Below are 27,187 nucleotides of genomic sequence, written 5' to 3' on the forward strand. Positions count from 1 at the left end.
GCCCGGAAAGCAACAAGCGAGCGGTCCAATCCAAGCGGCCGACGAAGAGGGGAGAGGGGGCTAGCCGGCTAGCGTGTGGACGGGTGCGGCTCTCGGCTCGCCACGACACCCCCATGCCGCCGCCCCGCCGCGCCGGCGCGGGCGACACGAGCGCCTTCTTCGCGGCGACGCTGGTGCTGTGGGCCGTGTCGGTGGGGTTCGAGATCGGCGCGCGGGGACGCCGCGAGCTGGCCGCCGTGGCCGCCGGCTTCGCCTTCTTCCAGGCCGCCAACACGGCCGTCCGCGCCGCGGTCTCCCGCGACCCGCTCTTCGTCAACACCGCCGTCTCGCTGCTCCACTCCTCCCTCACCTCCGCCTCAGGTCCGCCCCCTCCCTCTCTCTCCCTCCCCCCCTCCCCGAACCCTCGCATTTCGTCCCGTCGCTTTTCCCGTACACGCGCTTTGGGTATATCGCCTAGTAGAAGAAAACGTATGCCTAGTTGACTTCCAGCGTTGCGCGAAGTTGGGGATAGAGAGCGCGCGGCAGATTAATCAGCCGGTGAACCTGTTGGTGCTTTGATGCAATTTGTTGGGCCCTGGATGTAAGGGAGCAGCATGAGCTATGTACTCCTTAAAGAGTTTTAGTCTTGTTAGTTACCGGTCCTGCTACCTTGTGCTGTCGAGAATTGTCTCCATTTGAGCTTTGATTAGTTGAAATTGTGCAGGATTTCTCAAAGCCCATATTGCTTGCTACCTTGCTGTTTATAGTATGTTCGGCTTCTAGAGGTTCCGAGGTTGTATGGTTCCAACTTCCAAGTAAATGTGGCAGGCTGGCAGCAATGCATATGCCTTGCGTGCAAATACTCTCATGGTTTTCATACAAAATTGTCAACCCTTAAAAAGAATGGTGATGGTATAAAGTGTGTTTAGAAGAGTTCACTAGTTAGGCACCAAATATCTCCATTTTGTCTCCTAGTTGGGTGGAAAATCAGCACCTAGTGCCTAAACGCCAATTAGGTAGGCCTAGGAGGGATAAATTGGCTAGCGGGAAGGGTGTCACCTAGTGCCTGGGGGCTCTCTAGGTGCACTGGGCGGCTGATTTTTAGAACACTACCTTTCTCAAACATTACTTATCGTGTACCACTTCTTTGCACGTACTTATTGCCAGTAAATCCATCGCACATAATTGACAATACCTAAGCAAAAAAGTGACAGAAATGGAAATTTTATGTCCTGGATGGTCGGATATGTGCCATTAGATTTAGTGGTGCTGCTGTTTCTCTCAAGATAGTTAGGAAGTTGTAGAGCATTCCCTCTGCAGTATGTAAAACTGTTGATCCTTCTTTTAAATGGATGGCTCATAGGTGTAATGCATATTCTTGAAAGCTTACTATGTCTTTTTTTTGGTAAATATTTATCTCTTTAATTTGTTCCATCGATGCTGCCATATGTTATTGAATTCTTAGGCTTGTTGATCGACTCTATCTCACTCCTATCTCGATTTGCAGTTATCTTTGTTCTATTGTGCCAATGGCGTACCAAGGGCCTTGAGAACATGTTTCAGCATGAAGAATTAGTTGGTAGCAGTTGGATTGGAGCATATTCTGCTCTGTGCTTTTCATGTGGCTACTTTGCTTATGACCAATTGGATATGCTCCGCTACCGGCTGTACAGTGGATGGATTCCTGGGATCCTGATGCATCACCTTATTCTGCTTATTTGCTTTACGCTAGCTCTGTATCGGAATGTGACAATCAACTACCTAATTCTCACTCTTCTATGCGAGGTACATACATATATCTTTTCTCATATTTTCTGGCATTTAATTTTGTTGACAAATTTGGTTTACTTGGTCACTTCAAATAGTTTTTTGTCTTATCATTTGCCATGGGGTTACTATTTACCCAGTTGTTGAGGAATAGGTGTGTACTCCTTAAGAGAGAAATCCTTTCCTTTGCACTTATGAATTGCATTGCACCTAAATTGTGACCAACAGACCATCTTCGTGGCCTGTGATGTAACTCAGTACACTAGCATTGCCTTTCCAACTCAGGATTGCGAGCTGCTGTCACAAGCATGACCATAGTCAGTAGATGGCCACATTAATAAGTTGTAGCCGAAACTTTATTGCAGTAAACCTTTTGCCAATGATAATACAAAGAGAACATAGAGAAGACCTTTCACTTTATCAGTACAATTTGAAACAAATGACATGGGAGGTCCATTCTGTATGGCCTTGAAGGCTAACTGTTTTGATTGCCCAGCTGGGATTTAAACCACTCGATAGTGGCCTTTGCAGTTCCTTCTTCATGTTCACTAACATTGCTAGAATACAATCTTTTGAGTTCTTGCACGGGTCGGCGCATCACATTGCTAGAGCCTAGAATTGAATATTACTGAGGCAATCATGTCTTGTTTTAAGAACACGGTATTACAATTGGAGTACAATTGCATATATTTTACCAAGGAAATACTGATCAGCAACAATAGGAGTACATTCTACCCTAGAATCACTAAATGTCAGCTGAAAAATCACGAGTAGATATATCCTGAATACTAAAAGCCTGAAAAAATTGCGAGTACATTGTACCATGGGAATACTAAAATGTCAGCTAAAAAAGTAGGTCTCGCCGGGATTCGAACCCAGGTCGCCAGATTCAAAGTCTGGAGTGCTAACCACTACACTACGAAACCATTTGTTGAGTGTGGTACACTGATGGTTATATTTCTGTCATTTGGCTTACAGCCAAAATATGTTCCTTTACTTGATGGTTCCTGTTAAATTTCTTTCTCTTTTTTGGATTTACTTCCATTTGCCACTTGGCAGCTACATGTAGCAAGTAATATCCGACAAATATTTTATTTTATTTTATTTTTCAATTCATTTTAGCCAAAGGCTCAATTGCATGGGTATGATAATTTTGTCTCATTGAGCTGCTATTAGGATTTACTAGGTGTTTAGTGTTTGTTTGGTGTTCTTTCTCTTGTTCTTCATTACGCTTCAAGGATATATTATGCACATAAGAACACACAACATATGAGAGGAGATGCATTGGGACAAAAATTGGATAACAAATGTATAAAGCTGAAACATGATTAGCCAGTGGTGGATTTTCCACAACTTGTTCTATAGCACCTTAAAAAATAAGCACATGGCAAAAGCATTGTTACTATTAGCACCATCCTTGTCGTTGTCGGGTCTCCCTTCTTACATGTCTCTGATATGGCGATATCTCACTTCTATGGTCTGTAGTGTACCCCCCCTCCCTCACCCTTCCATGGAGCTCATCGCCTAACCCCCATCATATCTCATCTTACCGCTCTCTGACTATCCTAGGATTAAATCTGTGTTCAACTTGTTCGTCCCCTTCGACAATTTCACAACAGAGGTAATGCCGACTTACCAACTAAGTTGTAGCCCAAACTTTGTTGCAGTAAACCTGTTTGTGGAACAATGATACATTGAGAACATAGAGAAGACATTTCCCTTTATCCTTACATTACAAGTAATGTGGTCAGCATTCAATATGACCTTGAAGGCTAATTGTTTTGATTGTTCATCTTGGCTTTCGATCACTCGTTATTGGCCATGCAGTTTCTTCGTCATCTCCATGCACATTTGCTAGAATACAAGATTTTGAGTTTTTGTACGTTTCTGCATCACATTGCTAGAACAGAATATTAATGAGTCATTGATGTCCCATTTTAAGAACAAGGGTATAAGCATCTATTGAAACAAGTAGTTCAGTTCAGTCTCTACCGTAAGCAGTCGGGAAGTGGTACATTTAGTTGCAGCGTCTAATCTGAAGTTAGCAAGTATAGGTAATGTCCCTTTCTTGATAGTGTACTCTAAATTTTGGCGAAGTTATAGTCACACCAATGTAAATCAGAAGGCAGAGATATGTTTCAAGTGTTATTAGCCTCTAGTCTGAGTATCTGTACCATGGATGGTCTGGGTACATTGTACCAGGGAAATATTAAAATATCAGCAAAAATATGAGTACATTCTACCCTGGAAACACTAAATGTCAGCTACAAAGTTGCAAGTCAATATTTTTCTCAAATACTAAATGCCACAAAAAATGTGAGTATATTGTACCATGGAAAACTAAATTGCCAGCTAAAAAAGTAGGTCTCGCCGGGATTTGAACCCAGGTCGCCAGATTCAAAGTCTGGAGTGCTAACCACTACACTACGAAACCATTTGTTGAGTGTGATTCACCAATTGTTATATTTGTGTCATTTGGCTTACAGACAAAATATTGTCTTTAGGCGACGCTTCATGTTAAATTTCCTCTGCCTTTTTGGACTTGCTTCCGGTTGCCACTTGGCAGCAAAATGGAGCAAGGCATATCTGATGAATGACTTGTTTTTTTTTTCCAATTCATTTTAGCCAAGGGCTCCATTGCATGAGTACGGTCTTTTGTCTCTTTGGGTTGCTATAAGGGTTTTCTAGGTGTTTGATGTACGATAATTTGGAAAAAGTAACGTGGTCGGTCCATTCATTATGACCTTGAAGGATAATTGTTTTGATGGGCCAGCTGTGCTGTCAACCACTCGGTAGCAGCCATTGCAGTTGCATCTTCATTTTCACTCACATTGCTAGAATACAAGATTTTAGTTATTGCACGGGTCTGCATCACATTGCTAGAATAGAATATTAATGAGCTTCTTTTGCGGGTAGATGAGACGTTGATGTCCGTTTTAAAAAACAAGGGTATACACATCTATGGAAATAGGTAGTTTGTACATTTGTTGCAGCTACTAATCTGAAGTTAGTAACTATAGGTACTAAATGTGCCCTTTTTTATGGTGTACTGTAATTTTTTGGCGAGGTTACAGTCACATGAATGTAAATCAGAAGACCGAGGTATGTTTCAAGTGTTCTTAGCCTCTAGACTATGAGTATCTGTACCATGGAGCATCTGGGTACATTGTACTAGGGACATACTAAATGTTAGCAAAAATAGGAGGCACATTCTACCCCGGAAACACTAAATGTCAGCTAAAAGATTGGGAGTCGATATTTTCCCGAACACTAGTATGTCATAAAAAATTGTGAGCACATTCTATGCAAATATACTATATTGCAAGCTAAAAAAGTAGGTCTTGCCGGGATTCGAACCCAGGTCGCCAGATTCAAAGTCTGGAGTGCTAACCACTACACTACGAAACCATTTGTTGAATGTGACCCACTAATGGTTATATTTCTGTCATTTGGCTTACAGACAAAATATTTTCCTTTACTCGATGGTTCCTGTTAAATTTCCTTTCTGTTCTTTCGGACTTGCTTGCGTTTGCCACCTTGCAGTTAAATGGAGCAAGGAATATCCAATGATACCTTATTTTATTTTATTTTGGTAAGTTTATATTCACACCAATGTAAATCAGAAGACAGAGGTATGTTTCAAGTGTTATTAGCCTCTAGACTGTGAGTATTAGTAATACCATGGTAGGTCTCTATACATTGTACCAGGCAAATACTGAATGTCGACAAAAATAGGAGTGCATTCTACCCTGGAAACACTAAATGTCAGCTAAAAGAGCGTGAGTCGATATTTTTCCTGAATAGTAAAATGTCATAAAAAATGTGAGTTCATTGTAGCATGGAAACCCTAAAATGCCAGCCAAAAAATAGGACTCAGGTTGTCAGATTCAAAGTCTGGAGTGCTAACCACTACACAACAAAACCATTTATTGTGTGGGACTCACTGATGGTTATATTTCTGTCATTTGCCTTACAGACAAAATATTTAAATTTACTCGATGGCTTGTGTTTAGTTTCCTTCCTATTTTCCGTACTTGCTTCCATTTGCAACTTTGGAGCTTAATGGAGCTAGGAATATCCGACAAATAACTATTTTAAAAATTCATTTTAACCAAGGGCTTCATTGCGTGGGTACCATAACTTTGTCTCATTGAGCTGCCATTAGAATTTACTAGGTGTTTGAGGTACGATAATTTGGAACAAGTAATATGGTCGCTCCATTCAGTATGACCTTGAAGGATAATTGCTTTGATTGCCAGTTGTGCTTTCAACTACTCGCTAGTGGCCATTGCAGTTCCTTCATGTTCACTCACATTGCTAGAATACAACATTTTGAGTTCTTGTATGGGTCTGCATCACATTGCTAGAATAGAATATCAATGAGGCATTGATGTCCCCTTTTAAGAATACTAGTGGTTGGGGCCCGCCATTGCGAGCCGCTTGAGAGAAAGCTATGCGCACCTCACCATCATGTCAATTTTTTTTTTAAAATATCATCACAACACGTGGATATCACAACCATCTTAAAAGGGAAAAGAAAAGGCGTAGAAAAACTTTTCTCGAAAAAAATTCTCCCTACCATTTAAAAAATCTCTAAAAAAAACTTTCTCACCATGACCAACCAGCATGCGCCACATGGCGTAGCTGGTTGGCCACCATTCTAGCGCCTCTTAATGGGTTTAAAGGGTAGACGCATCTATGGAAATGGGTAGTTCAGTTCAGTCTCCACCATAAGCACTGAGGAGGGGGTATGTTTGGTTGCAGATACTAATCTGAAGTTAGTAACTATAGGTACTGAATGTGCCTTTTTTGATGGTGTACTGTAAATTTTGGTGAGGTTATAGTCACACCAATCTAAATCAGAAGACCGAGGTATATTCCAAGTGTTCTTAGCCCCTAGACTGTAAATATCTGTACCATGGAAGGTTTTAGTACATTGTACTAGGGACATACTAAATGTCAGCAAAAATAGGAGTACATTCTACCATGGAAACTCTAAATGTCAGCTAAAATATTGCGAGTCGATATTTTCCCCAAATACTAAAATGTCATAAAAAAAGTTGAGTTCATTGTAGCATGGAAATACTAAAATGCCAGCCAAAAAGTAGGTCTCGCCGGGATTCGAACCCAGGTTGCCAGATTCAAAGTCTGGAGTGCTAACCACTACACTACGAAACCATTTGTTGAGTGTGACCCAATGATGCTTATATTTCTGTCATTTGGCTTGCAGACAAACTATTTTCTTTTACTCGATGGTTCCTGTTAAACTTTCTTCTGTTTTTCGGGACTTGCTTGCTTTTGCCACCTTGCAGCCAAATGGAGCAAAGAATATCCAATGATTATGTTATTTTATTTTATTTTTCAAAATCATTTTAGCCAGGTGCTCCATTGCGTGGGTAGAATATTTTTTCCTCGTTGACCTGTATTAGGATTTAATAGGTGTTTGAGGTACGATAATTTGGAACAGGTAATTTGGTCGCTCCATTCAGTATGACCTTGAAGGATAATTGTTTTGATTGGCCAGCTTGCTTTCTACCACTAGCCAGTGGCTGTTGCAGTTCCTTTTCAAGTTCACTCGCATTTCTAGAATACAATATTTTGAGTTCTTGTTCAGTCTCTACCGTAAGCAGCGGGGAAGGGGTGCCTTTGGTTACTGTGACTAATCTGAAGTCAGTAACTATAGGTACTGAATATGCCATTTTTGATGGTGTACCTTAAATTTTGGTGAGGTTATAGTCACACCAATCTAAATCAGAAGACCGAGGTATATTCCAAGTGTTCTTAGCCCCTAGATTGTAAGTATCTGTACCATGGAAGGTCTTGGTACATGTTACTAGGGAAATACTAAATGTCGGCAAAAATAGGAGTACATTCTACCATGGAAACGCTAAATGTCAGCTAAAAGATTGCGAGTCGATATTTTTCCCGAATACTAAAATGTCATTAAAAAAGTCAATGTTCAAGAAAGCGTTTTTAGGCGCCGCTTAAGCGCTAAGAGACAGCTAAACACTTCGCTTCTGCCCTAGGCGGAAGTTTTAGCGTTAAGCAAAAAAAAGCAGGATTTAGCGGCCGCTTTAGCGCTGAGCGCGCTTAAGCGTTCAAAAAGCGTGGAATGGGCCACGGGCTGGAGGTAAAAGGGGGGTATAAAGGCCTGGCCCAATACTGGCCTGTTCGGCTAGGGTTTGCTGGGTTAGAAGGGGAGTGGGGAGAGGAGAGCTCCAGTGGCGGCTGCTCCTGTTCTGCATCCAACTCAGCTCCATGCATTCTTCCTCATCCCCGGACTGGATCTGAACTACTGCTTTGGCTGGGCTGGGGCTGCTGTTTGGCTGCTGCTGCCTGGCTGCTCCTGCTGCTGCTTGGCTGCTCCTGCTGCTGCTGCTTGCCTGCAGCTGCCATTTATCTTATATGCTCTAAGACATATTATGCATATATGCTTGCTGTGTGAACCACTGAACCGTATCCTTATGTGTCATTTGGTTATTTGTTGTGGTGTGTGAACCACTAAACCTCAACCTTATATGCTATTTCAGATTTTCAGTTACCTATGTGCTATATTTCCTGTTTTCTTGTGCATATTATTCAAAAACAGCCAAATTCTGGCCAATTTAAATAAAACGCTTAATCCCGGTTAAGCTGCGCTTAAGCGGCCATTGCTCTAAGCTGTGGCCTTCCGCTCCGCTTACGCTTACCGCTTTCTTGAACATTGAAAAAAGTTGAGTTCACCATAGCATGGAAATACTAAACTGCCAGCCAAAAAAGTAGGTCTCGCCGGGATTCGAACCCAGGTCGCCAGATTCAAAGTCTGGAGTGCTAACCACTACACTACGAAACCATTTGTTGAGTGTGAACCAATGATGCTTATATTTCTGTCATTTGGCTTGCAGACAAAATATTTTCTTTTACTCGATGGTTCCTGTTAAACTTTCTTCTGTTTTTTTCGGACTTGTTTGCTTTTGCCACCTTGCAGCTAAATGGAGCAAAGAATATCCAATGATTATGTTATTTTATTTTTCGAAATCATTTTAGCCAGGTGCTCCATTGCGTGGGTAGATTTTTTTTTCTCATTGACCTGTATTAGGATTTAGAAGGGGAGCCTTGGCGCAGTGGTAAAGCTGCTGCTTTGTGACCATGAGGTCACGGGTTCAAGTTCTGGAAACAGCCTCTTACAGAAATGTAGGGAAAGGCTGCGTACTATAGACCTAAAGCGGTCGGACCCTTCCCCGGACCCTGCGCAAGCGGGAGCTACATGCACCGGGCTGCCCTGGACCTGTCTTAGGATTTAATAGGTGTTTTTTTTTGCGAGAAAATTTCTGATCTATTCATCTTCAATCATGGCAGTACAACGAATACCAGAAATAATAAAAATTACATCCAGATCCATAGACCACCTAGCGACGACTACCAGCACCGAAGCGAGCCGAAGGCGCGCCGCCGTCATCGCCCCTCCATCGCCGGAGTCGGGCACAACTCGTTGTAGTAGACAGTCGGGAAGTCGTCATGCTAAGGCCCTGTAGGACCAGCGCACCAGAACAACAACCGCCGCAGATGAAGAATAACGTAGATCAGAAAGATCTAACACGAAGACACGCGAACGTAGACGAACAACGACGAGATCCGAGCAAATCCACCAAAGATAGATCCGCCGGAGACACACCTCCACACGCCCACCAACGGTGCTAGACGCGCCGCCGGAACGGGGACTAGGCGGGGAGACCTTTATTCCATCTTCAGGGAGCCGCCGCCGTCTCGTCTTCCTGAGCAGGACACAAACCCTAGCAAAACTGAAAGAAACGAGTAAAAACGGAGCCCTCCCGCCGGCCCTTGCCGAGATCCACCGCACCCCCATGGCCCTAGGGCCACCGGAGAGGAGGCGGACCTGCGGCGGCGGTGGCGGGAGGCAGAAACCCTAACTTTTTTGTGGAGGAAGGAGGAGGAGGCCGATACAATTGTGGAGTAGCCTCCTTTAGGATTTAATAGGTGTTTGAGGTATGATAATTTGGAACAACAGGTAATTTGGTCGCTCCATTCAGTATGACCTTGAAGGATAATTGTTTTGACTGGCCGGCTTGCTTTCTACCACTAGCCAGTGGCTGTTGCAGTTCCTTTTCAAGTTCACTCGCATTGCTAGAATACAATTTTGAGTTCTTATTCAGTCTCTACCGTAAGCAGCGGGGAAGGGGTGCCTTTGGTTACAGTGACTAATCTTAAGTCAGTAACTATAGGCACTGAATGTGCCTTTCTTGATTGTGGCCATAAATTTTGGTAAGGTTATAGTCACACCAATGTAAATCAGAAGACAGAGGTATGTTTCAAGTGTGTAGCCTCTAGACTGTGAGTATTAGTGCCATGGTAGGTTTGGGTACATTGTACCAGGGAAATACTGAATGTAAGCAGAAATTGGAGTACATTCTACCCTGGAAACACTAAATGTCAGCTAAAAGATTGTGAGTCGATATTCTCCCCGAATACTAAAATGTCATAAAAAAGGTGACTTCATTGTGCATGGAAATACTAAAATGCCAGCCAAAAAATTAGGTCTCGCCGGGATTTGAACCCAGGTCGCCAGATTCAAAGTCTGGAGTGCTAACCACTACACTACGAAACCATTTGTTGGGTGTGATCCACTGATGGTTATATTTCTGTCATTTGCCTTGCAGACAATATTTTTCTTTACTCGGTGGTTTGTGTTAAATTTCCTTCCCTTTTTTTGGACTTGCTTCCATTTGCAACTTTGGAGCTTAATGGAGCTAGGAATATCCGACAAACACCATTTTTTTAAAAAATTCATCTTAGCCAAAGGCTTCACTGCATGGTTACCATAATTTTGTCTCATTGAGCTGCTATTAGGATTTACTAGGTGTTTGAGGTGCGTTAATTTGGAGCAAGTAATATGGTCGCTCCATTCTGTATGACCCTGAAGGATAATTGCTTTGATTGGCCAGTTGCGCTTTCAACCACTTGCTAGTGGCTATTGCAGTTTTTTCTTCACGTTCACTCCAATTGCTAGAATACGATATTTTGAGTTCTTGTACTGCATCACATTGCTAGAATAGATTATTGGTGAGGCATTGATATCCCATTTTGAAAACAAGGGCATACACATCTATGGAAATAAGTCAGTTCAGTCTCCGCCGTAAGCAGTGGGTAATGGGCATCTTTGGGCTTTTGGTTGCAGCGACTAATCTTAAGTTAGTAACTATTGGTACTGAATATGCCTTTCTTGATAGTGTAGTGTAAATCTTGGCAAGGTTTTAGTCACACTATTGTAAATCAGAAGACAGAGGTATGCTCAAGTGTTATTAGCTTCTAGACTGAGTATTTGTACCGTGGAAGGTCTGGGTACAATGTACTAGGAAATACTCCCTCCGTCCGAAAATACTTGTCGGAGAAATGGATGTATCTAGACGTATTTTAGTTATAGATACATCCAATTTTATCCATCTCTCCGACAAGTATTTAGGGACGGAGGGAGTACTAAATATCAGCCAAAAGGGGTACATTCTACCCTGGAAGCACTAAATGTCATCTAAAAAGTTGTGATTCGATATTTTTCAGGACTACTATATGTCATCAAAATAAAATAAAATTGTGAGCTCAATGTACTATGGAAATACTATAATGTCAAATAAAAAAGTAGGTCTCGCCGGGATTCGAACCCAGGTCGCCAGATTCAAAGTCTGGGGTGCTAACCACTACACTACGAAACCATTTGTTGAGTGACATCCTCAGCTGGTTATATTTCTGCCATTTGGCTTACAGACAAACTACTTTCCTTTACTTGATTGTCCCTGTTAAATTTCCTTTCGTTTTTTGGACTTGCTTCCGTTTGCCACTCGGCAGCTAAATGGAGTGATGAATGTCCAAAGAATACTTCTTTTCCATTCATTTTACCCAAAGGCTCCATTGCGTGGGTACGATAATTTTGTTTGCTATCAAGACTTACTAGGTGTTTGGTGTTTTTTCTCTTCTTCTTCATTAAGCTTCAAAAGTATATATTATGCACTTTCAGCATACATCGTATGAGAGGAAATGCATTGCGTCAACCATTGGATAACAAAATTTATCTAGCACCAACATGATTAGCCAGTAGTGGATTTCCCACAACTTGTTTATGTACCTTAAAAATAAACACATGGAAAAAACATTGTTATTACTAACGCCAACATCCTGGTGGTCGAGTCACCCTTCTTACAGGTCTCTGATATCTCAGTTCTGTGGATCAGTGGTTGTAACCATTACCCCGGTACCTCTTCTCTTCCTTCGAGCCTATCGCTGGCCGCTATCATACCATCTTACCGCTCTCTAACAATCCTAGGACCGAATCTGCGTTCAACTTGTCCGCCCCCTTTGACAATGCCCCGACGGAGTTAATGCGTCTTAGCAACGAGCTGTAGCCCAAACTTTGTTACATTACCTGTTGCCAGAATGATGATATGAATAGAACGTAGAGAGAACATTTAACTTTATCCTTACAGTTTGGAACAAGTAACGTGGTTGGTCCATTCAGTATGGCCTTCAAGGTTAATTCTTTGATTGCCCAGCTGGGCTTTCAACCGCTCGCTAGTGGTCATTGCAGTTCCTTCTTCATGTTCACGCACATTGCTCAAATACAAGGTTTTGAGTTCTTTAATTTGTCTGCATCACTTTGCTAGAATAGAATATTAATGAGACGTTGATGTCCCATTTTAAGAACAAGGGTATAAGCATCTATTGAAATAAGTAGTTTTGTTCAGTTTCCACCTTAGGCTGCGTTCGGTTGATGGAGGTTTGAAGGGGGTTTGGCAGGGATTGAAGGGGATTAAGTCTCATACAAGTTAAATTCCTCCGAAATCCCCTCCAATCCCCTTGGGGCAGGGCGTAACCGAACAAAGCCTAAAGTGGTGGGGAATGGGTACATTTGGCTGAGTTAGTAACTACATGTACTAAATGTGCCTTTCTGGATAGTATACTGTAAATTTTGGTGAGGTTATAGGCACAGCAATGTAAAGCAGAAGACAGTGGTAAGTTTCAAGTCTTATTAGCCTCTAGACTGTGATGGAAGGTCTGGGTACATTGTACCAGGGAAATACTAAATGTCAGCAAAAATAGGAGTACATTCTACCCTGGAAGCACTAAATGTCATCTACAAAATTGGGGGTCGATATTTTCCTGACTAAATGTCATCTTTAAAAAAAAAGTGAGCACATTTCACCATGGAGATACTAAAATATCAGCTAAAAAAACAGGTCTCGCCGGGATTCGAACCCAGGTCGCCAGATTCAAAGTCTGGAGTGCTAACCACTACACTACGAAACCATTTGTTGAGTGTGATCCACTGATGGTTATATTTCTGTCATTTGGCTTACAGACAAAATATTTTTCTTTATTCCATTGTTCCTTCTAAATTTCCTTACGTTTGTTTTGGACTTGCTTCAGTTTGCCACTTGGCAGCTAAATGGAGCAAAGTATATCTGACAAATACCTTTTCTTTTGAGTTGATTTTAGCCAAAGGCTCCATTGTGTGGGTATGATAATTTTGTCTCATTGGGCTGCTATTACGATTTACTACGTGTTTTGAGTGTTTGTTTTGTGTTTTTCTCTTCTTCATTAAGCTTCAAGAATATTTATGCACTTAACAACACACATCATATGAGAGGAGATGCATTGGGACAACCATTGGATAATTTCTTTTATCTAGCTTCAACTTGCTTAGCTAGTAGTGTATTTCAACCACTTGTTCTATGACATCTTAAAAAATGAGCACATGGCAAAGACATTCTTACTTATTAGCACCACCTCGTCGTCGCAGGCCCGCCCTTCTTACACGTTTCCAATGTCTCACTTCTTTTGATCAGTAGTTGTAACCGTGCCTCCATACGAAGACAACGTAGATAAGACACTTCACTTTATCCCTACAATTTGGAACAAGTATTAAAGTCGGTCCATTAAGTATGATCTTCAAGGTTAATTGTTTTGATTACCCAGCTGGGCTTTCAACCGCTCGCTAGTGGCCATTGCAGCTCTTTCTTCATGTTGACTCACATTGCTAGAACACAATTTATCCTTTCTGGTATGGGTCTGCATCACACTGCTAGAATAAAATATTAATGAGGCATTAATGTCCCGTTTTAAGAACAAGGGTATAAGCATCTATGGAAATATGTAGTTCAGTCTTCAACATAAGCAGTGAGGAAGGGATACATTTGGTTGCAGCGACTAATCTGAAGTTAGTATCTATAGGTACTGAATGTGCCTTTTTTGATAGTGTACAGTAAATTTTGGTAAGGTTATAGTCACACCAATGTAAATTACTAGAGTTATGTTCAAGTGTTATCAGCCTCTAGACTTAGTATTTGTACCATGGAAGGTCTGGGTACACTGGGAAATACTGAATGTCAGCAGAAATAGGAGTACATTGTACCCTGGAAACACTAGATGTCAACTAAAAATTTGAGTTGATATTTCATCCTATACTACATGGCAGCTAAAAATATGTGAGTACACTGTACCATGGAAATACTATATTGTTAGCTAAAAAAGTAGGTCTCGCCGGGATTCGAACCCAGGTCGCCAGATTCAAAGTCTGGAGTGCTAACCACTACACTACGAAACCATTTGTTAAGTTGATCCAGTGATGATTATTATATTTCTGTCATTTGGCTTACAGACAAAATATTTTCCTTGTCGACCCCCTTCGACAATGTCATGACAGAGGTAATACCGTCTTAGCGACAAAGTTGTAGCCAAACTTTACTGTAGTAAAGCTGTTGCTTGAATGATGGTACAAAGAGAATGTAGATAAGACAGTTCACTTTATCCTTGCAATTTGGAACAAGTAATATGGTCGGTCCATTCATATGACCTTGAAGGTTAATTGTTTTGATTTCCCAGCTGGGCTTCCAACCACTCGCTAGTGGCCATTGCAGTTCCTTCTTCATGTTCATGCACATTGCTAGAATACAAGATTAGAGTTCTTTAACATGTCTGCATCACATTGCCAGAATGGAATATTAATGAGGCATTGATATCCCATTTTAGAAACAAGGGTACATCTATCGAACTAACTAGTTCAGTTGAGTCTCCACTGTAAGCAGTGTGGAAAGGGTACATTTGGTTGCAGCGAATGTGCCTTTTTTGATAGTGTGTAAATTTGGTAAGGTTATAGTCACACCAAGGTAGATCAGAGGACAGCGGTATGTTCAAGTTTACCGTGGAAGGTTATTAGCCTCTAGACTGAGTGGTTGTACCATGGAAGGTTATTACCCTCTAGACTGTGAGTAGTAGTACCATGGAAGATTTGGGAAACGCTAAATCTCAGCAAAGATAGGAGTACATTATACCCTGGAAATACTAAATGCCAGTTAAAAATTTGTGAGTCGATATTTTATCCAATGCTGTCAGCCCAAAAAAGAAGTGAATAGATTGTACCATGGAAATACCAATATGTCAAATAAAAAAGTAGGTCTCGCCGGGATTCGAACCCAGGTCGCCAGATTCAAAGTCTGGAGTGCTAACCACTACACTACGAAACCATTTGTTGAGCGTGGTCCGTTGATGGTTATATTTATGTCATTTATCGTACAGACATAATATTTTCCTTGATGGTTCCTGTTAAATTTCCTTCCGCTTGTCAATTGTACTGGCCTGCATCGTGTTGCTTGAATATGAATACAATATTAATGAGGCATTAATATCCCTGTTTAAGAACAAGGGCATAGCCATCTATCATAATAACTACTAGTTCAGTTCAGTCTCCACCGTAAGCAGGCAGACTGATTGACAAACTTTATGACTGCAGATGCACTCCATATTCTTGCACGTAAGGAAACTGAGGAGAATGGCTGGATTCCGCGATTTCAACAGAAAACTGGTGAAACTGGAATGGGTACTCAACTGGACTACCTTTGTGACAGCAAGGGTGATCTGCCACATATTGATCACATACAGACTGATCACCGACGCACACAAGTTTGATAAAGGCATTGAGCTGCCACTAGCTCTTTCTGGTATGGCGGGAATGAATTTGCTCAATGTATCTTTAGGGCTTGATCTATTTAAAGTGTTCGCGCGAGAGAGAAATCAGCAGACGCATCAGGACTGAATGTTCTTGGCAGTGTACTGTAAATTTTTGTAAGGTTATAGTCACACCAATGTAAATCAGAAGACAGAGGTATGTTCTAAGTGGTGGTAGCCTCTAGACTGTAGTGACAACCCATATATGTAATCTGTTATGTATGACGAATTTGTATTAAGATGTCTTGCGGAAAGATTCTCTGGCTACGCCAGCATTAGTGGAATTATATCATGACTTACATTGACAACCCGACCTGGGTCTATCATAATAACTACTAGTTCAGTTCAGTCTCCACCGTAAGCAGGCAGACTGATTGACAAACTTTATGACTGCAGATGCACTCCATATTCTTGCACGTAAGGAAACTGAGGAGAATGGCTGGATTCCGCGATTTCAACAGAAAACTGGTGAAACTGGAATGGGTACTCAACTGGACTACCTTTGTGACAGCAAGGGTGATCTGCCACATATTGATCACATACAGACTGATCACCGACGCACACAAGTTTGATAAAGGCATTGAGCTGCCACTAGCTCTTTCTGGTATGGCGGGAATGAATTTGCTCAATGTATCTTTAGGGCTTGATCTATTTAAAGTGTTCGCGCGAGAGAGAAATCAGCAGACGCATCAGGACTGAATGTTCTTGGCAGTGTACTGTAAATTTTTGTAAGGTTATAGTCACACCAATGTAAATCAGAAGACAGAGGTATGTTCTAAGTGGTGGTAGCCTCTAGACTGTAGTGACAACCCATATATGTAATCTGTTATGTATGACGAATTTGTATTAAGATGTCTTGCGGAAAGATTCTCTGGCTACGCCAGCATTAGTGGAATTATATCATGACTTACATTGACAACCCGACCTGGGTCCAGCATTTGCACAGATTTTTTAAAGTAGGAAGCAAGAAAGTGTTTGTATTGTTTAGAACTTCAGCTAATGTACTACAGAGATGCATAGGCGACTTTTTTTGCAAGCCTTAATTTCTTTTGCCCGAACTGTTTTTATTTAATTCATTGTGAGTGTTATTTTGTGTATGAATTTTTTATACATATTCTTCTTTTTTTGCCGGGATTTGATACATATTCTTCTACACCTTTCTTTCACTTGTGAGTGTTTGTAGCACGGAAGGTATGTGCAAAGTATCATGGAAAAACTAAATGTCAGTGAAAAAAGCATGATTACATTGTACCATGTAGATACCAATGTCAGTATAATAAAAGAAAAAGAATCTAAGTATATTGTAAAATGAAAATACATCTAGCCGTCAAAAAAAATGAAAATACATCTAAGCTAAAAAAAACCTTATTACACTGTACGATTTAAAAAAAAAGTAGGTCTCGCCGGGATTCGAACCCAGGTCGCCAGATTCAAAGTCTGGAGTGCTAACCACTACACTACGAAACCATTTGTTGGGTGATGTCACTGGTAACTATATTTGGTTATAAATGTTATTAGACGAAAAAAAAAGAACAGGTCTCGCCGGGATTCGAACCCAGGTCGCCAGATTCAAAGTCTGGAGTGCTAACCACTACACTACGAAACCAATTGATGACCAATGACCAGTGGTAATCATATTTTTCCGTTAATCTTAGACAGACAAAACACTTTCCTTTACGTTTCGTTAGATTTCTTGCTGGTTTTTCTGGACTTGCTTCCGTTTGCCACTTGCCAGCTTATATAGAGCAGGGAATATCGGACGATTATAGCCTCCCTTTGGTTCCCATATCATTTTACCGAAAGACTCCATTGCCATCACCTACCATTCTCCACTCTCCGGCTATCCTAGGACCAAAGCGGCGTTCAAATTGTAGATCCCCTCCGATAATGTCAAGACGAAGGTTTTTTTGTTGTTGAAAATCACGGAGGAGGAGTCCCTCGACCTGAATATATTACTCGAAGTGACCACCAGGAGATTGATCCAGTTTATAAGGAAAACCGGATTGAAAACCTAAACAAGTTGACCCGTTTATAGGAAAACCGGGCCGAAAACCGTATACGTAACAAGGTAGAGAAGGAAAAGAACAAGACACTCAACATAAGGCATGACATAGCCACCAGACTAAGAGGACCATCACCACGAAAGACACAATTAGTTGTGGGGTATCGTCGAGGGATCACAATACCAATAGTTGCGAGCAACCTAACGCACCGCACCGGCGTGCATACCAAAGTACCAAACCCATGGCGCAACACAGGAGCACCGCAATCAACGAGCGAGTGGCAAACACGAACCTTAACTGGGAGCTCCGCCAATGAATTCGGGATGATTAGCAATGGCAAGGCGGAGGTTAAATGCCAGTAGTATCGTCTTCGTCACTAATCTGTGGCTGAGGTTGTGCCACAATGGGAGAATGTCACCGCTATGGCGAAGAGGCGGAGTAGACGAGTTCGTCAGACCTCACGCGAATCTACATGAAGATTCGGAGGCCGGAAATTCAGTTTGCTAATTTCCACACAAAGAATTTACTAGTTGAGCGACGGATGGCACTGCCGGTACCAGAAACGACAGCCATGCCACTCACAGTTCAGTTCGCTAGGCTCCAACGTGGTACGCTACAAATTAGTACAACATACCAGTAGTCTCACACGCGCGTGGCACCGCTGCAGCCTGACCCTGCAGCACTTTTCAGTGAGGCGATCGCACAAACCGTATCAGCTCCGAGAGGGCCGTCCAGGTGTGCATCGCCTCGGCCATTGGTCGGATTCGGGGAAACGTGGTCTCTCCGCTGCCCTTCGCGCACCCTATCCTCGCCCCGCCGCTCGCCAATCGCGCGCCCCCGCAGCGCCACACGTACGCCCGGGAAGACCCCCACCCCCGTGCCGTGCGATCTCATAAAATGTGGCCGCGCGGCAGCAGAGCAAAGTCCCCCAAGATATAGCTCCCCACAGCCACAGACGCGCGAAGCCATATCCCGGGACTCACGAGTACGTGCGTGAGCGAGTGAGCGTCTAGGCGGCTATGGCACAGTCGATGCTCATGTCCGGCGTCAACGGCGTGGCCTCCGGCAGGAGCCTGCTGCAGGCGGCCCGGCCGTCGACGGCGTCCACGCCCTTCTCGCGGCTCGCGCTCTCCTCCTCGTCGGCGGCGTACTACAAGCACATGCCGTCCCTCTCCGTCCGGACCATGGCTCTGTTCGGCAAGTCCAAGACCAAGGCCGCGCCGGCCAAGAAGGTTCGAGCCTACCTAGCTTACCTGAAAAGTATATTGTTCGCCAATGCAGCTGGTCTGCTTCTGCTTGTTTATCTGACGCTGCGTGACCTTGTGTTTTGATTATATAGGTCGCTGCGCCCAAGCCCAAGACGGAGGACGGCATCTTCGGCACGTCCGGCGGGATCGGTTTCACCAAGGAGAACGAGCTCTTCGTCGGCCGTGTTGCCATGATTGGCTTCGCCGTGAGTACTCCTGCACCGTAATTTGACCATGCATGGACGTCTTTTATGTGCGGACCGTTCCAAGCGTAGATACACAAACAGACACTAGACCGTTCCAACTTCCAAGGGTACGTAGAGTAGCTGCTGAACAAACTAAGTCACCAGCAATTGGGTTTGCCGCAGGACGCAAGGCATGTACATATGTCCCTGTGGTAAGTTCAAACTGAAACTGGCCGAGGGGGGAAATCTTACCTACATACTATGAAATGGTGGTAAAAGCTTATTAATTTTCTTAAAAAGATCAGAAAATATCATTTTCATTAATAGGAAGAAAAGAAAGGAAAAAGCTTAAGTTAGTTTTTCTAGGATAGTGCCTATAAGGGCGCAACTACTAGTAATAAATACTCCCTCCATCGAAAAAAGTTTTCCCTTGAATAGCTGTAGTATGTAGCACCAAGTTAGTGCTAGATAATTTTATTTTTAAAAAGTTAATGCTAGATACATCCATTTGAGGGACAAGCTTGGGACAAGTTTTTTCGGACAGAGGGAGTAAATATATGCATTTACTTATAAATAGTGTAGAATCTAAACTACTGGTATATTTCAAATCAAAAGTGTTAAATAGTTCAAAAAATGTAATACATAACTTATAATGTATTTTGTGAATTATTTAACTTGTTTCTAAAATTCTCAGATTTTATACTCAATTTTCACAAAACAAAATAGTACCGCAAATTTAGTCCAAAGATTATACTACTCTATAGAATGAGTTGGGGCTGAGAAGAGGTTGGTGTTGATGAAAAGGGTTTAGAATAGGACTCATACTCAAGAGAAGATCTCATTAAACTTTAGAATAGTTAATACTTCCTCCGCTCATTTTTGTAAGTCATTTCAGATAACTCAAAATAGGTGGTTTTGCACATTGTTTGAAATGTCTTCAAGGTCTTATAAAAACTATTAATTGTACAACATTCGTCCGGAATTAACTATCGCTGAAATTAGTGTAGTATTTTGCCATGCCGCATCGAAATTATGTTTAGACGGCACGGCAGTGTACATTGCACTACTTGTGAAACAAAAACAAAGTTTTCTTACAAAGGGAGCGGTCAAGATGAACTTAAGAGCGCCGTTCTTTTAATTAGCCTGATGATAACTGTTTTACCTGTTGATATCTCTACAGGCATCGATCTTGGGAGAGGCCATCACCGGCAAGGGCATCCTGTCCCAGCTGAACCTTGAGACCGGCATCCCGATCTACGAGGCGGAGCCCCTCCTCCTCTTCTTCATCCTCTTCACCCTCCTCGGCGCCATCGGCGCTCTCGGAGACCGTGGCAGGTTCGTCGACGAGCAGCCCACCACTGGCCTCGACAAGGCCGTCATCGCCCCCGGCAAAGGCTTCCGCTCCGCCCTCGGCCTCAGCGAGGGAGGTACGTAGCACACACATACATTTCCCATCGGATCATGCTCGTCGCCGGCCTGTCTGATCGTCTCGTCGGACGTAACGATGCAGGGCCGCTGTTCGGGTTCACCAAGTCGAACGAGCTGTTCGTGGGGCGGCTGGCGCAGCTGGGGATCGCCTTCTCCATCATCGGGGAGATCATCACGGGCAAGGGCGCGCTCGCGCAGCTCAACATCGAGACCGGGGTGCCCATCAGCGAGATCGAGCCGCTCGTGCTCTTCAACGTCGTCTTCTTCTTCATCGCCGCCATCAACCCCGGCACCGGCAAGTTCATCAGCGGCGAGGAGGACGACTAGATCGGCACCGGCACGAGCGAATGCTTTTTGGCCATTAATTGTACGTCCGTTCGTGCTTTGCTTGTTTGTTGTGTACGTGAGACCTTGGGGTGTACTTAGGTGTAAGAAGAAGTTGGTCGTTGCCTTATGAAAAACAAGAGCTAGCAGCTAATTTGCCATGCATGCCGACGGTTGCAGATCTATCGTCTCGGATTCTAGATCATCCCCTTCTCCCTTAATGAAGGGTACAATATAATTCTTGAAACGAAAAACAAAAGGCACGACTATATGCAAGTCGTCTTGAAAAAAAAACATGCAAGTCGATTTTCTCCAGCCGCTCGTTTGAAATCCAACGGCCGGGCATATTTCAAAAAAATTCTACGATTACACAAGATCTATCTATGTGATGCATAGCAACGAGAGGGGAGATTGTGTGCACGTACCCTCGTAGACCGAAAGCGGAAACTTTTAGTAACGCGGTTGATGTAGTCGAACGTCTTCACGATCCAACCGATTCAAGCATAGAACGTACAGTACCTCCGCGTTCAGCACACGTTCAACTCGATGACGTCTCTCGTGCTCTTGATTCAGTTGAGGACGAGGATGAGTTCTGTCAGCACGACGGCGTGGTGACGGTGATGATGATGTTACCGGCGCAGGGCTTCGCCTAAGCACTACGATGGTATGATCGAGGTGTGTAACTGTGGAGGAGGGCACCGCACACGGTTAAGAGAAACTTGTGTGTCCTAGGGTGCCCCTGCCCCCGTATATAAAGTAGGGAGGGGGAGGCTGGCCGGCCTATGTTAGGCGTGCCGGGAGAGGGGAATCCTACTAGGACTCCAAGTCCTAGTATGTTTCCACCTAAAGGAGAAGGAGGAATGAAGGGAGAGGGGGGCCGCACCGCCAACCCCTTGTCCAATTCGGACTGGGCTTGAGCGCGCGGGGGGGGGGGGGGGGGCACCTCCTGGCCGCCGCCTCTCCTTCCCACTAAGGCCCACTAAGGCCCATCAACTCCCCGGAGGGTTCGGGTAACCTCCCGATACTCCAAAAAATACCCGAACTTTTTCGGAACCATTCTGATATCTGAATATAGCCTTCCAATATATCAATCTTTATGTATCGATCATTTCGAGACTCCTCGTCATGTCCGTGATCTCATCCGGGACAGCGAACAAACTTCGGTCATCAAAAACACATAACTCATAACACATATTGTCATCGAACGTTAAGCGTGCGGACCCTACGGGTTTGAGAACTATGTAGACATGACCGAGACATATCTCCGATTTTTTAGCGGAACCTGGATGCTCACATTGGCTCCTACATATTCTATGAAGATCTTTATTGGTCAAACCGCATGACAACATATGTTGTTCCCTTTGTCATCGGTATGTTACTTGCCTGAGATTTGATCGTCGGTATCATCATAGCTAGTTCAATCTCGTTACCGGCAAGTCTCTTTACTTGTTCCTTAATTCTTCATCCCGCAACTAACTCATTACTCACATTGCTTGCAAGGCTTATAGTGATGAGCATTACCGAGAGGGCCCAGAGATACCTCTCCGATACACGGAGTAACAAAATCCTATTCTCGATCTATGCCAACCCAACAAACACCTTCGGAGACACCTGTAGAGCATCTTTATAATCACCCAGTTATGTTGTGACATTTGATAGCACACAAGGTGTTCCTCCGGTATTCGGGAGTTGCATAATCTCATAGTCAGAAGAACTTGTATAAGTCATGAAGAAAGCAATAGCAATAAACTTAACGATCATTATGCTAAGCTAACGGATGGGTCATGTCCATCACATCATTCTCTAATGATGTGATCCCGTTCATCAAATGACAACACATGTCTATGGTTAGAAAATATAACCATCTTTGATTAACGAGCTAGTCAAGTAGAGGCATACTAAGGACTATATGTTTTGTCTATGTATTCACACATGTACTAAGTTTCCGGTTAATACAATTCTAGCATGAATAATAAACATTTGTCATGATATAAGGAAATATAAATAACAACTTTATTATTGCCTCTAGGGCATATTTTCTTCAGTCTTCCACTTGCAATAGAGTCAATAATCTAGATTACATGGTAATAATTCTAACACCCATGGAGTCTTCGTGCTGATCATGTTTTGCTCGTGGAAGAGGCTTAGTCAACGGGTCTGCAACATTCAGATCCGTATGTACTTCGCAAATCTCCATGTCTCCCTCCGCGACTTGATGCCAGATGGAGTTGAAGCGTCTCTTGATGTGTTTGGTTCTCTTGCGAAATCTGGATTCCTTCGCCAAAGCGATTGCTCCAGTATTGTCACAAAAGATTTTCATTGGACCCGATGCACTAGGTATTACACCTAGATCAGATATGAACTCCTTCATCCAGACTCCTTCATTTGCTGCTTCCGAATCAACTATGTACTCCGCTTCACACGTAGATCCCGCCACGACGCTCTGCTTGGAACTGCACCAACTGACAACCCCACCATTCAGTATAAATACGTATCCGGATTGTGACTTAGAGTCATCCGGATCAGTGTCAAAGCTTGCATCAGTGTAACCATTTACAACAAGCTCTTTTTCACCTCCATAAATGAGAAACATATCCTTAGTCCTTTTTAGGTATTTCAGGATGTTCTTGACCGCTGCCCAGTTATCCACTCCTGGATTACTTTGGTACCTCCCTGCTATACTTATAGGAAGGCACACATCAGGTCTGGTACACAACATTGCATACATGATAAAGCCTATGGCTGAAGCATAGGGAACTGTTTTCATCTTATCTCTATCTTCTGCATTGGTCGGGCATTGAGTCTAACTCAATTTCACACCTTGTAACACAGGCAAGAACCCTTTTTGACTGATCCATTTTGAACTTCTTCAAAATCTTATCAAGGTATATGCTTCGTGAAAGTCCAATTAAGTGTCTTGATCTATCTCTATAGATCTTGATGCCCAATATGTAAGCAGCTTCACCGAGGTCTTTCATTGAAAAATTCTTATTCAAGTATCCTTTTATGCTATCCAGAAATTCAGTATCGTTTCCAATCAACAATATATCGTCCACATATAATATTAGAAGTGCTACAAAGCTCCCACTCACTTTCTTGTAAATACAAGCTTCTCCAAAAGTCTGTATAAAACCATATGCTTTGATCACACTATCAAAGCGTATATTCCAACTACGAGAGGCTTGCACCAGTCCATAAATGGATCGATGGAGCTTCCACACTTTGTTAGCACCCTTTGGATCGACAAAACCTTCTGGTTGTATCATATACAATTCTTCTTTAAGAAATCCAATAAGGAATGCAGTTTTAACATCCATTTGCCAAATTTCATAATCATAAAATGCGACAATTGCTAACATGATTCGGACAGACTTAAGCATCGCTACGGGTGAGAAAGTCTTATCATAGTCAACTCCTTGAACTTGTCAAAAACCTTTCGCAACAAGTCGAGCTTTGTAGACAGTAACATTACTGTCAGCGTCAGTCTTCTTCTTGAAGATCCATTTATTTTCTATGGCTTGCCGATCATCGGACAAGTCCACACTTTGTTCTCATACATGGATCCCATCTCAGATTTCATGGCCTCAAGCCATTTCGCGGAATTTGGGCTCATCATCACTTCCTCATAGTTCGTAGGTTCATCATGGTCTAGTAACATGACATCCAGAATAGGATTACCGTACCACTCTGGTGTGGATCGTACTCTGGATGACCTATGAGGTTCGATAGTAACTTGATCTGAAGTTTCATGATCATCATCATTAGCTTCTTCACTAATTGGTGTAGGAATCACTGGAACTGATTTCTGTGATGAACTACTTTCCAATTCAGTAAAAGGTACAATTACCTCATCAAGTTCTACTTTCCTCCCACTCACTTCTTTCGAGAGAAACTCCTTCTCTAGAAAGGATCCATTTTTAGCAATGAATATCTTGCCTTCGGATCTGTGATAGAAGCTGTACCGAACAGTTTCCTTTGGGTATCCTATGTGTTGGGGAACGTAGCAGAAATTCAAAATTTTCTACGCATCACCAAGATCAATCTATGGAGATTCTAGCAACAAGAGAGAGGGGAGTATATCTTCATACCCTTGAAGATCGCGATGCAGAAGCGTTACAAGAACGTGGTTGGAGGAGTCGTACACACAGAGATTCAGATCGCGGTCAATTCTGATCTAAGCACCGAACAACGGCGCCTCCGCGTTCAACACACGTGCAGCCCGGTGACGTCTCCGGTGCCTTGATCCAGCAAGGAGGAGGGAGAGGTTGGTGAAGACAACTATAGCAGCAGCACGACAGCGTGGTGGTGGTGGAGCAGCATGGTTTCCAGCAGGGCTTCGCCAAGCACTGCAAGGAACGAGGATGTGGAGAGGTAGGGCTGCACCGAGCAGTCGAGAGAGAGAGAGACTCGTGTCTTTGGCAGCCCCAAAACCCCCACTATATATAGGAGGAGGGGAGGAGGGTGTGCCTCCTCTAGGGTTCCCATCCCTAGGGGGGCGGCAGCCCTAGATGGGATGGAGGGGGACGGCCAAGAGGGGGAGAGAGGGGGCGCGCCCTAGGGTGGGCCTTAGGCCCATCTGCGCCTAGGGTTTCCCCTTCTCCTCTTTGCTGCGCCTTGGGCCTTGGTGGGAGGCGCACTAGCCGACTTAGGGGTTGGTCCCTTCCCACTCTTGGCCCATGCAAGCCTCCGGGGCTGGTGGCCCCTCCCGGTGGACCCCCAGAACCCTTTCAGTGGTCCGAGTACATTACCGGTGACGCCCGAAATACTTCTGGTAGCCAAAACCTCACTTCCTATATATAAATGTTTACCTCCAGACCATTCCGGAACTCCTCGTGATGTCTGGGATCTCATCCGGGACTCCGAACAATATTCGGTAACCACATACAAACTTCCCTTATAACCCTAGCGTCATTGAACCTTAAGTGTGTAGACCCTACGGGTTCGGGAATCATGCAGACATGACCAAGACAACTCTCCGGCCAATAACCAACAACGGGATCTGGATACCCATGTTGGCTCCCATATGTTCCACGATGATCTCATCGGATGAACCACGATGTCGAGGATTCAATCAATCCCGTATACAATTCCCTTTGTCAATCAGTGTGTTACTTGCCCGAGATTCGATCGTAGGTATCCCAATACCTCGTTCAATGTCGTTACTGGCAAGTCACTTTACTCGTTCCGTAATACATGATCCCGTGACCAACTACTTAGTCACATTGAGCTCATTATGATGATGCATTACCGAGTGGGCCCAGAGATACCTCTCCGTCATACAGAGTGACAAATCCCAGTCTCGATTCGTGCCAACCCAACAGACACTTTCGGAGATACCTGTAGTGCACCTTTATAGCCACCCAGTTATGTTGTGACGTTTGGTACACCCAAAGCATTCCTACGGTATCCGGGAGTTGCACAATCTCATGGTCTAAGGAAATGATACTTGACATTAGAAAATCTCTTAGCAAATGAATGACACAATCTTGTGCTATGCTTAGGATTGGGTCTTGTCCATCACATCATTCTCCTAATGATGTGATCCGTTATCAATGACATCTAATGTCCATGGTCAGGAACCATAACCATCTATTGATCAACGAGCTAGTCAACTAGAGGCTCACTAGGGACATGTTGTGGTCTATGTATTCACACATGTATTACGATTTCCAGTTAATACAATTATAACATGAACAATAGACAATTATCATGAACAAGGAAATACAATAATAACCATTTTATTATTGCCCCTAGGGCATATTTCCAACAGTCTCCCACTTGCACTAGAGTCAATAATCTAGTTCACATCAGTATGTGATTGTAATGAATCCAACACCCATGGGGTTTGATCATATGTCGCTTGTGAGAGAGGTAATTAGTCAACGGGTCTGAACCTTTCAGATCCGTGTGTGTTTTACAAATCTCTATGTCATCTCCTAGATGCAGCTACCACACGCTATTTGGAACTATTCCAAATAACTGCTCTACTATACGAATCCGGTCTACTACTTAGAGCCATCCAGATTAGTGTCAAAGTTTGCATCGGCGTAACTCTTTACGACAAACTCTTTTACCACCTCGATAATCAAGAAAATTTCTTAGTCCACTAGTTACTAAGGATAACCTTGACCGCTGTCCTGTGATTCATTCCTGGATCACACTTGTACCCCTTGACTAACTCATGGCAAGGCACACTTCAGGTGCGGTACACGACATAGCATACTGTGGAGCCTACGTCTAAAGCATAGGGGACAACCTTCAT

General features: G+C 43.3%; 2 protein-coding genes and 12 non-coding genes across 15 annotated transcripts; 2 read left to right on the top strand and 12 right to left on the bottom strand.

The window, feature by feature from the left end:
* The first annotated feature begins 21 nt into the window (after positions 1-21).
* On the top strand, positions 22-16,636 carry LOC123071563 (TLC domain-containing protein 2). Of its 2 annotated transcripts, XR_006434430.1 has the most exons (4): positions 22-360; positions 1,487-1,764; positions 15,524-15,895; positions 16,135-16,636. XR_006434430.1 is itself a non-coding variant. In XM_044495141.1 (3 exons), exons 1-3 carry the CDS (start codon positions 114-116, stop codon positions 15,824-15,826), a joined length of 828 nt encoding a protein of 275 aa, XP_044351076.1. In that variant the 5' UTR covers positions 22-113; the 3' UTR covers positions 15,827-16,025. The 2 variants fall into 2 exon arrangements, 1 of the variants encoding a protein (XP_044351076.1); XM_044495141.1 differs by lacking the exon at positions 16,135-16,636 and having other exon boundaries at positions 15,524-16,025.
* Positions 2,601-2,672, bottom strand: TRNAQ-UUG (transfer RNA glutamine (anticodon UUG)). Its single transcript has one exon. It is a non-coding gene; the product is annotated as a tRNA-Gln (tRNA).
* TRNAQ-UUG (transfer RNA glutamine (anticodon UUG)) lies at positions 4,109-4,180 on the bottom strand. Its single transcript has one exon. It is a non-coding gene; the product is annotated as a tRNA-Gln (tRNA).
* Positions 5,083-5,154, bottom strand: TRNAQ-UUG (transfer RNA glutamine (anticodon UUG)). The gene has a single exon. It is a non-coding gene; the product is annotated as a tRNA-Gln (tRNA).
* On the bottom strand, positions 6,853-6,924 carry TRNAQ-UUG (transfer RNA glutamine (anticodon UUG)). Its single transcript has one exon. It is a non-coding gene; the product is annotated as a tRNA-Gln (tRNA).
* TRNAQ-UUG (transfer RNA glutamine (anticodon UUG)) lies at positions 8,507-8,578 on the bottom strand. Its single transcript has one exon. It is a non-coding gene; the product is annotated as a tRNA-Gln (tRNA).
* TRNAQ-UUG (transfer RNA glutamine (anticodon UUG)) lies at positions 10,280-10,351 on the bottom strand. Its single transcript has one exon. It is a non-coding gene; the product is annotated as a tRNA-Gln (tRNA).
* On the bottom strand, positions 11,382-11,453 carry TRNAQ-UUG (transfer RNA glutamine (anticodon UUG)). The gene has a single exon. It is a non-coding gene; the product is annotated as a tRNA-Gln (tRNA).
* On the bottom strand, positions 12,970-13,041 carry TRNAQ-UUG (transfer RNA glutamine (anticodon UUG)). Its single transcript has one exon. It is a non-coding gene; the product is annotated as a tRNA-Gln (tRNA).
* On the bottom strand, positions 14,267-14,338 carry TRNAQ-UUG (transfer RNA glutamine (anticodon UUG)). Its single transcript has one exon. It is a non-coding gene; the product is annotated as a tRNA-Gln (tRNA).
* TRNAQ-UUG (transfer RNA glutamine (anticodon UUG)) lies at positions 15,186-15,257 on the bottom strand. Its single transcript has one exon. It is a non-coding gene; the product is annotated as a tRNA-Gln (tRNA).
* A 497-nt stretch (positions 16,637-17,133) lies between the features above and the next one.
* Positions 17,134-17,205, bottom strand: TRNAQ-UUG (transfer RNA glutamine (anticodon UUG)). Its single transcript has one exon. It is a non-coding gene; the product is annotated as a tRNA-Gln (tRNA).
* A 67-nt stretch (positions 17,206-17,272) lies between these two features.
* On the bottom strand, positions 17,273-17,344 carry TRNAQ-UUG (transfer RNA glutamine (anticodon UUG)). The gene has a single exon. It is a non-coding gene; the product is annotated as a tRNA-Gln (tRNA).
* A 1,298-nt stretch (positions 17,345-18,642) lies between these two features.
* LOC123071564 (photosystem II 22 kDa protein 1, chloroplastic) lies at positions 18,643-21,090 on the top strand. Its single transcript, XM_044495142.1, has 4 exons — positions 18,643-18,973; positions 19,081-19,194; positions 20,354-20,600; positions 20,684-21,090. The coding sequence occupies exons 1-4, from the start codon at positions 18,761-18,763 to the stop codon at positions 20,926-20,928; spliced, it is 819 nt and encodes a 272-aa protein (XP_044351077.1). The 5' UTR covers positions 18,643-18,760; the 3' UTR covers positions 20,929-21,090.
* Positions 21,091-27,187: the final 6,097 nt, after the last annotated feature.

This window comes from Triticum aestivum, chromosome 3B (genome assembly GCF_018294505.1).
Source record: "Triticum aestivum cultivar Chinese Spring chromosome 3B, IWGSC CS RefSeq v2.1, whole genome shotgun sequence".
NCBI lineage: Eukaryota > Viridiplantae > Streptophyta > Magnoliopsida > Poales > Poaceae > Triticum > Triticum aestivum.

What these genes read in the sequence shown, in the direction of transcription:
- LOC123071564 (XM_044495142.1), top strand. Translation starts at nt 18,761, where the DNA reads ATGGCACAGTCGATGCTCATGTCCGGCGTCAACGGCGTGGCCTCCGGC. An exon ending in AGGCCGCGCCGGCCAAGAAG is followed by an intron (nt 18,974 to 19,080) that starts GTTCGAGCCTAC and finishes TTGATTATATAG; the next exon opens with GTCGCTGCGCCCAAGCCCAA. An exon ending in TTGCCATGATTGGCTTCGCC is followed by an intron (nt 19,195 to 20,353) that starts GTGAGTACTCCT and finishes ATATCTCTACAG; the next exon opens with GCATCGATCTTGGGAGAGGC.
- LOC123071563 (XM_044495141.1), top strand. Translation starts at nt 114, where the DNA reads ATGCCGCCGCCCCGCCGCGCCGGCGCGGGCGACACGAGCGCCTTCTTC. An exon ending in CTCCCTCACCTCCGCCTCAG is followed by an intron (nt 361 to 1,486) that starts GTCCGCCCCCTC and finishes CTCGATTTGCAG; the next exon opens with TTATCTTTGTTCTATTGTGC. An exon ending in TTCTCACTCTTCTATGCGAG is followed by an intron (nt 1,765 to 15,523) that starts GTACATACATAT and finishes TTATGACTGCAG; the next exon opens with ATGCACTCCATATTCTTGCA.